The sequence below is a fragment of the Balaenoptera ricei genome, chromosome 2, assembly GCF_028023285.1.
Source record: "Balaenoptera ricei isolate mBalRic1 chromosome 2, mBalRic1.hap2, whole genome shotgun sequence".
Lineage (NCBI taxonomy): Eukaryota > Metazoa > Chordata > Mammalia > Artiodactyla > Balaenopteridae > Balaenoptera > Balaenoptera ricei.
Genome location: NC_082640.1, coordinates 108,961,485 through 108,973,876, shown reverse-complemented (window position 1 = coordinate 108,973,876; position 12,392 = coordinate 108,961,485). Strand labels below are relative to the sequence as shown.

The 12,392-nt window shown below is 36.0% G+C and overlaps 1 protein-coding gene across 3 annotated transcripts in view; it reads right to left on the bottom strand.

Annotated features, from left to right (window-relative positions):
• Positions 1-12,392, bottom strand: part of DPH6 (diphthamine biosynthesis 6) — a 177,587-nt gene that overhangs the window by 152,985 nt on the left and 12,210 nt on the right. The window contains exon 4 of one of the 3 annotated variants that reach the window (XM_059913679.1): positions 396-575. The exons of the other annotated variants lie outside the window; for them this stretch is intronic. Within the exon in view, the coding sequence (XP_059769662.1) occupies positions 411-575 (165 nt within the window). The 3' untranslated portion in view covers positions 396-410. Of the gene's footprint in view, positions 1-395; positions 576-12,392 lie in introns of those variants that run through there. 3 annotated transcript variants of the gene reach the window in all.

The window sequence follows — 12,392 nt, the reverse complement described above, 5'->3', positions numbered from 1 at the left end:
TCAATTTTGGTTAACTCTAATTTATGCAAAGCTTGACTGTGAGCAATAGCTGCTAAAAGGATGCAGCATTGTTGATTCATATACAAGCATTTTACTTAACTACACTGGATAATAGCAGTGCTCCTAAAGGAGTATAAAAAGCAAAGTGATTAGCAGTCATTACTGTTAATTAGTGCTCACATTACATTCCTTGGGATGAATCTCCTTTAAGTTGAATACATGGAAAGTTTATTTTTGAAGGACTGCCAAACCTTGCCTAGGTAAGTAGTGGAATAAGCCATCAACTACCAGTAAGCAAAATAAAAAACAGGGACAGATCAGCATCCAATTAGTATGTCTAAGTTTTTAAACAGGAAAAGGGTTGAGGAGAATGAGTAAAACTGGAAACTCATACTTCACATTCTGCAATCTCACTGATAAAAGGAGGAAATGGTGTGTTTATCAAACTTGCTGTGAGCGCACAGTTCATTCAGAGTCCTGTAAACAATCGCCTGGCTGCCCACTTCCAAATGCATGTGAAAATCTTTGAGATTCAGAGCGTCATATTCAGCAAGCAAGGTCACTCTAGTGATGCCCTGGAAATGGGAAATTAGGAAAACGTGGCAATCAGAGGTTTAGGGCTGACCAGAAAAAGCCCTGAGGCTGGCTCACCATCTTTCACCACCAGTCAGGCTGTCTCTGCCTATTCAGTATTAACACAACAGGGCTGCAAGTGAATGAAAAGAACCCCACACACCTAACTGGGACATTGGCTTTCTTGTTTAGAAAATGATAGGCATTTGTCACAGAAGGAAAAAAAAAACAGAAAAACAAACAAACAAAAAAACCCCTCAAACACAGCTTTCAAGAACCAGCTCTAAAAAGAAAAGAAAAACAGGCTCCTGATGAACCTTCAGTAAAGGACCTGGGGAATGGCGACATCCTGTTGATTACCAGGTTTCCTTGACTCCTATACCATTCTGTGCATTTTAAGATGGAAGCCAAATCTTCAACAAAGAAGCTTCAAAAGCAATGCATGTTCATTAGAGGAAAGAATCAAAAATTCCAATGTGCAAAAATTACACCAATGCTCTTAATACTTTCCATATACAGACTTAAAAACTTATCCTTCAGGGCTTCCCTGGTGGCGCAGTGGTTGAGAATCCGCCTGCCAATGCAGGGGACACGGGTTCGAGCCCTGGTCTGGGAGGATCCCACATGCCGCGGAGCAACTAGGCCCGTGAGCCACAATTGCTGAGCCTGTGCGTCTGGAGCCTGTGCTCCACAACGGGAGAGGCCGCGATAATGAGAGGCCCGCGCACCGTGATGAAGAGTGGGCCCCACTTGCCACAACTAGAGAAGGCCCTCGCGCAGAAATGAAGACCCAACACAGCCATAAATAAATAAATAAATAAATAAATAAATAAATAAAGTACTTTAAAAAAAATTTATCCTTCAGATATTTTTCTATGCATATATTTGTACAAATACTTATACAAAAATGTAATTATACCATACAGAGTATTTGGTACTCCATTGCCTCCTCCTAATAATATATATAGATATATATCTGCAACTTCAGTTTTGATCCTATACAGCATTCCACTGTATGGATACACCATAATTTAGTTTGCCAGCCATTTCTAAATCTTTCAGTACAACTTTATTTCCTTAGAATATATCCCCAAAGTGGAAGGGCTGGATAAAGAGACAGTATATTTTTTGTTTTCTGATGAGTTCTGCCAAATTACACTCAGAAAGGCTGAACCAATTTCTAGGGCTGTTGGCAGCACATAAGAGTACTCACTTCCCCAAAACCAGTATCGTTTCTTAATCCTGCCCAAGTGATAGCTGCATTTTTGAGTTAGTGAGGTTGAACATTTTTTGGCTATTTGAATTTCTTTCTCTGTGAAATGCCTGTTCATATCCTTAGCCCATTTCTCTATTTGCAGACCAGCTTTTAAACATCCAAAAAAAAAGTGATGAAAAGAACTCATCAAATACTACTTTACGGGATCACCAAAAAGAGATTATTTTAAAGACAAGATGGCAATTGTATGGACACTAAAACACCCTATTAGGATTGGTAACTGAACACGTAGTTATTTTACAGCATATTATATTGTAGAAGAAGACTTCCCAACCCACCTAAAAAGAAAAAGAAAAATTAAAAACTGAACTGGTTTAACAGATAACTAATAAGAACCTGCTGTATAAAAATAAAATTCAAAAAAATAAAAACTGAACTGGTTTTGCAAATATTATTTCAATGAAGATATCTTTGCTTTCCATAAATGTAGAAGCTATCACACCAAGGTGGCATCATCAGCAATGTTCTGTTGCTGTTATTATCTTTTTGCTTTTCTGTTATTCCAGGAAAAAATTTGAACACAAAAAAATTTGAAGTACCTTATTAGCTACTTAAGTCAAGGAAGGAGGCTGTAACTGTAAATGATAGACAAGTTCCTCATGCTATTATCCTGGATCAAGGAATCAATAAAATGTGTCATTCTTGAGAAAAGTACTAAATATAAGAAAAAAAATGAAAACTGCCCTCCTTCCCTAAAAAGTCCATTCAATTTAGGGCCTTTTCTCACAGAATCAAGAAACTGACAATGCAGCCAAATATACCAATTCCTAATTCATCCTCAGAACCAGGTTTAGATTAGAATGTAATTTCAAGCTACAGATCACGTCTTTTCTTTTTCAAACAATAGCCTAAAAACTTGAAAAGCTGTTACCTAGACCAGTGCTTCTCAAACCAAGTTAAGGACCACTTTTTAAAAAAAGATTTCCAAACCTTCAAAGACCAACACTTTTGTAAAATGCAATTAAAATGAATTACAAACAAAAAATTAAAAAGATAAAAAACACAAGGCCAAATTTTTATTATTAGATTCAACAAATATAAAATTACTCTCAAATTACTATAAAAGTTTCTAAATACTTACCTTCAATTTCTATAAATAGCTGACCTTGAGCCAACAGCAAACACTTCTTCGACTAGCACCAGCCCCTAGACCATACTCTGAGTAGCAATAATCTAAAACTATTCTGAGAGCTTTGAAATGAGATGAGATCGCAGATGATAGATGAATTTAATCCAAGACATAATAACTCCACCTCCCCTTATCAAACCACATACCTGCCCCCTCTGTCTCACTGCTAATTCACACATGCCTTATTGGTCTATATATGTATTATATATGTATTGTTATATGGTAATATCTGCATGAATTAACACATATGTAATGCTGGGAGGCAGCAGAACACAGTGATTAAAAGTACATGTTCTACTTTCTAGCTGTGTAACCTTGGACAAGTTACTTAACCTCTGTATCTCAATGACATATCTGTAACACAGGGATAATAAACCAGGGTTGAGGTAAGGATAAATTAGAATATAATGTGTAGAGATTAGGACAGTGCCTGGCAGGTAGTGCTACATGAACAATAGCAACTATAATTACAATAAGACAAAAATAATTGAAAAAAAATCACATGGCTCTGGGCTTTCTAACAATCAATATAAAGAAGAAACTAAAATGAGTTGCGTGATTTAGTGTTCATACAATAAAAACCGTCTTAATAGTTATAGTAAGGCAAACCATTATAAAGACTAAGTCCTGAGAGAAATTTCACCCTTGGATCGTTATAAAGTTGAACATGCAATATGGTGAAAATCTTCAACAGCATCCCTAGGGCAAATACACAATGACAAATTCTGCACACCTCTTATGGACAAGGCACCATGATGAACACTGCAGAGTATCCAAAGTTGAAAAACACAAAGTTGTGCCTTCAAGAGGCTATAAACTGACAAGGAAGATATAATACCTATGCAAATAATGATGTAACACAAGGCATAATGTAATAACAACCCAAAAAAGTAACTAAGCACAACAGAAATTCAAAAAAAGAAAGCTACATTTGAGAAAATCAGGAACACTGCTTTTTGTATCCCTATCCTTTTCTCTTTCAACATAAAATCCAAAGGCTTATTAAGAACCATCCAGAACACACACAAGGTCCAAGTCTGTTGGCCCTTCTCTGGTCATCATTTCCTACATGAAATTATAAGATGCCACTTTTCACTCTATTATTTTTGAGATCTTAATATTTTTCTTGAGAAATGCCTGACATCCCCATCTGCTCTCAGGTGCTACCTCCATGGTACTTTCCTCTTCACTCTTTGGAAGCCACAGAAGCTCCCTCTCATCTCATAGCACATAGCTCAGTGGACAGTAGATGCCTAACCTGAGTAGTCATGTGTACCCCTAGGCTACAAGGCTTTCTGAAACTGATGGTTAAAATAGTAGTTCTTAAACTTTTGAAAAGAACAGATCGCTGTGAGTCTATGATAAAAATTTGGACCTCTCCCCAGAAAAATTTACATTCACAAAAAATTTGCACAAAATTTCAGGGTTCAAAAACATCTCTCCCCTCTAAATTAAGAAATCCTGTCTTAAAGTATCAAGTTATTTTGCACTGAAGTCCACTAGCCTGATTCCTACTAGCTTTCTGTGATCAAGCCCAGGTTATATGACCACTCAAAATCAGTACAAGTTGGGTGAGGGTTAAGAAGTCACAAAAATGACTGTGAAACCAATAAAAATCATTAAAGGAGGGAAACTGTGAAAGGCTCAAAAGGGAAGACCACGGGTTATGTACCAAGTGATGATGATTCTTCCTCCTCTCCTCACCACCTTGCAAAATTAGTATGTAGGAAAGAATCCACAAGGGAACTGGTTTTAAAAGAGACCACAGACCATTTCAATGGCTCTAGAACCAATCTTATAGTAGGCAGCAAAGTATTTTGCACAAGGAAGGGAAAATAAATATCTGATAAATAGTTCTGCCTCTTCTGATTTGTCTCTATTTTTATAGAAATCTATAGGGATCAATATTAGCTAAATTTGGTGAAGGTTAGATAGACTCAGATTAGTAAGTCTAATTTAACAACTGCTCATTGAGCACCTACGCTGTGCAAGTACACAAAGTGACCACATGCCTCAGCACCATAGATTCTATGAATAAGGGTAGGAAAATTCTGCTGGCATTGAGAGGTAATTGCTCTTATATACAGGAGTGCACATAATTGTCCCATTTTACTGCCTCTGGACATTCTAAGAGCCACTTTTAAAATCTGTTAATTCTTTACATACTATTTCAAAAGTCAAAATTCTCTAAATTTAGTTCATTAACCCTCAATGAAAGTCCTTGCTTAAGGCTTTTTACAAATGAGTTAATAGCAAATATACTGCTTCAATTTTAAAAATAAGCATAGTTTAACCCTAAAAGAACACGCCAAAATAATTTTTAATGGGAAAAAAAGCATCTATTAATAAGAACCTTTGTCATCTTTGGGTTCACTTCTTTATCTTCTTTTGAAACAATCCATGCCTCAGTTTACTCATATAGGAAACTAGACAGAAAACATTATTTCCACACATCTCTTGGAAGGTTGAACTATCTGACTGAAAGAGTCTAAAAAAGACTCAGAGGGCCAAAAATTATAGGCAACAAATGTAGTAGAATAAATTCAATCCAATATATAATATAAATTTGCCCCCATTAAAACCTCTTTCACAATTTGAACGATTACCATTCTTTTTCTTCTCTGCATTAATGTACTAATAAAGTCAAGAGGAATTACACTCATCTCCATGCCAACTTGCAGCTACTACTTAATATTAATATACTAATGGAAATTGTATGCAATGAAAAAAACTGACTTTATTTAGCTGTACTGGATTATTTTGGAAGCTAGAGAATAAAGGAGAAAGAAAATCTGAGACTGACATGAAGTTGACAGGCTTTAAAAAAAAAGTAACTTATACAGCATCTTTTTTTCTAGAAACCTAAAGAGGCTCTCATATATTTTCTCATTTATTCTCAAAACAGATAAAAAGGATAAAAGGAAGATATATTCAAATTTTACAGATGGAAAAACTGAATTCCAGAGGAGAACAGTTGAACACAATGCCTGTATAGTCCATAAGAAATAAAAAAGAACGAAATACAATCCTTGCCCCTTGAAGTAATTATAACCTTTAAACAAAAACCCACAACAAAAACAAATTACACAACAAAACAGAGCCAGTAGCTCTGGATATCAAGATAGATTAAGTACTATAAGAGAAATACAATGTTACATGAAAGGTCCAGAGAGGAAGATATTACATTCAGTGGGGGCATATCAAGGAAGACATCAAGAAGGAGATGCCATGTTAAAGAAGGAATTGGAGAGGAAAGGTTATTTCTGAATAAAACATAGCACTCAGCAGGTAAGACAAGGACTATATGGGGAAGAATGAGTTCTGACAATAGTCTAGTGCAGGTGGAACACAGGTTCTATGTGGGGGAATACTGGGAAAATATGAAAGATAAGATGAAGTCATACTGCAGAGCACCTAGGGGGTCAATGGTAAACAGCAAAGGTTTCTGATGAGGAGACAAATGTGACTGGATCTACACTCTAGAAAGACTAACCTGGCAGGAGTTTGCAGGATACATTATAGAGTGTGAGAGAGTGGAGAAAGACCATGGTAACTTGAATCCCACCTACATGCATGACTATTATGTTAAAAGCATTAATATCATACATTGTGCTTCCCTGTAGGTGCTTTTATTTAGAGTCAAGAAATATGATGGACTATTTTAGCTGATGTGTACTACATATAACCCTATGAAGAAGATGTAAAAGGACCATCAAGACTAACATTTATTAAGAGTTAATCTTGATTAAATGAACCCAGATTGATATAAAGCACCTTCTATACCATCCTATACCAGATTAAAGAGATGACAAAGATAGGGTGCTGCAAAATTGAGGATCACAATATTTGTAATAGATAGCTATTGTAATTCATTTGATTATCAACAGTGCCCAGTGAAAGCTGAGTAGATTAGCCATGGAACTGTCAGTTCACAAGGTACCTTACATAGACTCCTTGTCACTTTTTATTTAAATATTACCATCAAGCCCTATCAACCCACCTCTTCAATGTCCTCTCTTCAACTTTCCCACTGGTACTCCCCCAGTTTAGATCCTCAGAACCTTTCAGCTAGCCGAGTATCTCAGTTTCCAATTTGAACTCATCTCCAGAATTCCACTTCCCTAATCCATTTCTTACATTATTAGTGGTTCAACCTAATGGTCTTGAAGTTCCCTTCAACCATATAATTCTATGTCATTTCTTTTGCAAAATCCTTCAAGGTAGTGGCTTTCAAACTCGTTTGACCATGACAATTTGTTTAACAGTAAGAAACACATATATACACGTAATGTTAACAGCCTAGCATGCACACACACACGTGCGCATGTTTCCCAAAATAATAATTAAGCTTACTACATACACTGCATTTTGATATTTTCTATTTTATTCTAGCCTCTTTCATTTAAGGAAAAAGATGTGACCACCAAACTGAGTTTGGAAAACACCGCCTTAGGGACTCTTCACTGCCTGAACTTGGTCTAAAATTTAAGACACTCTTTTTTGTGGCTTCAACCTACCTTTCCAGACTAATTTCCCACTACTCCTTGAACTCTTGAGCTCTAGCCAAATTGAACTACTATTTCCCTAATATATCTCATGATTTCCTGCTTCCATGACTGTGGCTAAACTATGCCCTTAATTTGCAACATTCTCTTAGTCATTTTCCATGCTTGCCTTTGTCAAAATTGAAACAACCTTTAAGGATATCAAATGTAACTTTCCCTGTAAAGCCTCTCCTGATTCCCCAACACAGGGGACTTTTTTCTCCTCTGAATCCCCAAGCCTATTAAATGCACACTCTAATGGCATCTCTACATTATATTAGTTTCTTTGTGTATATGTCTTATCTCATTAGGGTCTGTGAAAGCAGAGACTACGTCTTGTACATTTTTTTACTCTACAGTAGTGGTACATTATAAGCATCCAATTAATGTTTGCAAAATGAATGACGTAAGAAAAGTCTCTAAATGGTAGTAGTAGAGGTTAAAGTTAACAGGAAAAGTCAAGGTCAACTAACACATCCCTTTGATTCACTCAATTTTTTCTCACATGTCACAGAACAAGCCCCTATTAAATCATTTCTTACCAATAAAAAAGATAAGCTCTAAATATTTATTGATATTATCATTGATTTTATGGCTACTTTATGATTTAGGCACTACAAACTTGCTGAATGAAGACATTCCCTACTTAAAAGGGAAAGTTGACATAAAAGTTCAGTTCAAGACCTATCATATTATTGTGTGACCACCAATAAAGTCTTATGTAACAAAAAATGTAAAGATAACAATAAAGGAATAAAGTAATTTATACTTATAAATCTTTGTAATGTGTTCTCAGTCATTTAATAGAGAACATAACAAAGACATGGTAAACAACAGGTCTAGAAATGAAATAATAGACTGTAGGACAGCAACATACATCTAGCATCTTAGACAACACAACTCCAGAAGTAGACATCAACAAAAGGTTTCTTAAAAAATAAATAGTAGCATAGTCCAAAAAGTTAATAGGACACAAGCATCAGAGGTTGAAAAGCATAAAAGCAAGAAATTTGAAAGACAAGACAAACATACCCAACATACTTTAAAATATATAGAGTAGATGATAAGATAGAAAAAAATCTATAATTCGTAGAAGAAAGGAATACAAGGACATAAAAGTTAGTCAGTTGGTAAATTTATAGAGAGGCAATGAATCAGGCAAAAGATAAAAAGAAAGAGTATATAAGTGCATGTGTAATATACACACACATTCATTGATACTAAGTGGAGAAAGTTCAAAGTTGAGGAGACAGAACGATAGTTTTGCTAGAATGAAGGAGTCACGTTTTCCAGGCTTTAGGGGAAATCTATAGATGAAGACTCTAGACCTGTGATAAGTTTACAAACTGTAATAATTGATGAGTATGATCCAACATTTTATTTCCGGACAGATCATCCATCATGTACTTTCTCATGCATAGTTGACTTTATCATTGAAAGGGCCAGAGATGGCACAGCCTCAATAAAGCCACACCTGGGAGTCAAAATGACACTGGCCTGTGCTAATTCCGAGTTTTCCTATTTGGAGTCCAGAATCAATATTAGCAAAGCATTTCTTGTGCCAAGGGATTAGGCTTAATGTCCAAAATCTTGGGAACCGACAGGGCTTGAGGCAAGCTGTGCAATGCTGAAGAGCCAAAAGCAATCTGTACAGGACTATGGGCCTGTTTAATTAGCACTATGGGTTCTCCCTGAAAATCTTAAGGCCATCTTATATGTGCCTCCCGCTCTAAACCCTTTGGATTTGCCTCAAGCCACCCAATTATCTAGGGTTTTTCCCTGAGATTCACAGTGAAAAGAGATCCACAAAGTAATTTTCCACCATAATAAGCAGGTTTTCTAAGATATATATACCAAAAATAACTTGAAAAAGTGTCTGCTTAGCATTTTTATAAAACATTCTGCAGCTGGAAATTATTCTTGGTACACTTAATGGTGACACTGCCAAATCTGATAGGACACCCTATTTTGAAAAGTTTCACTATGATGAATAAAAGTTCTATTCTACGAACTATGAATAAAAGTTTCACTTCTATTTAAGCTTCTAAATGAAAAAACAAAAATAAAATGAATTTGCCAATGGTTTTACATCTATTTATAAACAATGTTGTGGCTCCCCTGCATTAGATAAATTATTATATAAAAGATAATTCGTTAAATTTTGGACTAATTTGTTCAACTATCCTTTAAACGTCATCCATATGCCAGGAACATAGCTGGACACTAGAGATATAAAAATGAAGAGTACTGAGATTGTCTTTGAGGGTCTCACAGTCTAGCAAGAGACAATCATATAAACAATCCTAGTATTGATAATATCCTAAGAAGCACAGTAGAGGTATGGACAAGCTGCCAAGGAAGAGACAGGAAGGTGAATTAGAGCCAATTCCACAGAAGGGTATGAAGCAACAAGAGATTCTTCAGGAGAACAAAGAGATAAAGGCGTAGAAAAGCATAGGCAAAGACTCAGATATGAAAAAGCAATCTCCTGGAAACCTAATTAGTTCATTATAACTCAAACCCAGAAGCTTGGGAATGTGGGAATGGCAGGATCAGACAGGCAGGCTTGCAAGGACCTCTTCCTAAAGAGTCTTTTTTTGCCAGGCTAATGTGTTTGGACTTTATCTTAAGGGTGGGTTATTTAAGTATGTATGCAGATCAGCTGATGACAATGTGGTAGCAAGGCTGGAGGGTGCACAAGGCAATATTGAAGGCAAGTGGACCAGTTAGAAGACTTGCACAGTATAGATAAAAAAAAACATTTATGGTGGGAATGAAGTCAAAGGGTCAACTTCAGAAGTCATAGAAGTAATATCAAAAGGTCTTGTAGATCAAATGGTTATGGTTGGGGTGGGAGGCAACTGAGAGAAAGTGGAAGTCTGGTAGTGAGGCCCCAGGTTAGACTCAGGTGATGGGGTAAATGACGATGTTTTTAACTAAGAGGGAAATACAGAAAAGTGAGCACGTTTGTGCAGAAAGATAATGAATAAATTTTGAACTTGTGGAGTTTACCATGCCTACAGGATGTTAAGGTGGAGAAATCATGAGCAACTGAATATATAGGTCCTAGAGTATAAGCTTACTGTTGTAGCTCCAATGGTCAACTATTTTTGAAAGAAGCCAAGAAGGAAGGAAGAGAGGGAGGGAGGAAAGAAAAGAAGGGGGGAGGGGTGCGGAGAAAGGGAGGAAGATCTCAAAAGAAGAACCATTTAGAATGGTTCTCAAGTTTGTAAGCAGTTGGAACCTATTTATTCTCAGGAAACTTGTTACTCTTTACCCCCTGCCACAGTTCAGCCTTCTACCGGCAACAGCCTGCTTTATATTTGGAGACCTACCCTGCCAACAGTGGGTTCTGTTCTTCCCACAGAACCACAGTAGATGTGGTTACAGCAATCACGACTCAGTCGTTTGCTCCACGAACGGCACAGGATCTAGGCCTGTCCAATCAAATGAAATCATTTTCTCCCAACAACAATGCATTCATGGATGATACGTGTCAGGCCACTGAGTGACAATGAAACATAAGTGGATTTTCCCTCTAGCTATTTAAGAAGATTAGAGCTTTTCCTACTAGGTAGGAACTAGAAAGAATGTAACTGTGAACCATCTTCTAACTACAAGGGTCCAGACTGAGAATAGAATCAAAAGAAAAGAAAGGCAAGAGATAAAAACAGCCCAGCAGGCGGGTTGGTCATATAGCTTGTATCCTGTTTCTAATCTACTTGAAGCTAAACTTATCTTTAGGTCATTGTCAGTAAATTCTCTTATTATTTAAACTAGCTTGAACATTACTTTCTGCTCCTTATAATCAAAAGAATTCTGACCAATACAAAGAGTAAAGTAGCAATTGATGTTTTCTAAAAATTTTAAATTAAAATCCAGTTTTAAAAAATAAGTTTTTCACAAGCCTGTCTATCAATAGTAAATATTATATCTAAAAAAGAAAAAAGATCATTATTCACTTATTGTTGTATTCAAATTAGAAAACAAGTGTCCACTAGGTAATTTAACATCATATTTAACATCATCAATACCAAGATAAAATGCCTAATGCAAAAAGGAACATGAAAGAAGAAAAGTACCAAAGATTAGAAGAGGAAGACTGAAATTGAATACTCAACTTTGGGAAGAATATTAAATGAATTCCATTGGAGTGAAATTAAGAAAGATTTCTGGATTAAGAGATTCCATTAAAATGAAAACAAAGTTATAATCTCCAAAAAACAAAGAAAACAGGGGGGAGACACCAATGGAAAAGGAATTTCATTTAGTTTTCTTGAGTCAGAAAGCAGAAGAATAAGGAACAACAACTGATAAATCAACAGAGGAAGCTGTAACCTACTGTTGTATGGAAGAGAAGAAAGTCAAGAAAGGAACCAAACGAGGCCACATTATTCTGAACTCTAGGTATAACAAGGATGAAATGCGAGGCTGGAAAAACTCTAATGTCAAAAGCATTCACAGTCAGCTTTCCTCTTGCCTTATGCTTAGATATGAACAAGCAACTGAGACATCTGAGAAAAGCCTACAACATGAAAGAGAAAGAAACATGAGGAAAAAAAACCCAAAGAAAACATGAATATTTTAGGGAATGAAAGATAATGTTTAAAATCTCTAATCTGTATTTTAAAATGGATGTAGGGACGTTATATCTATAGAAGAAAAAACAGATTGTTATTAAAAAAGGGACAACCAATAAACAAGTTCTTGGCTACTGAAAATACGATTGCTAAAATAAAAAGAAAATTTCAACAAGAAAGTAGGGCATTTAAAATGGAAACCTCACAGAATGTACAACAAAAAGATACAGAGATGGAAAGTATGTGAGAAAAGACAAGAGACATGAAAATTCAATCTGGGAGATTTAAAG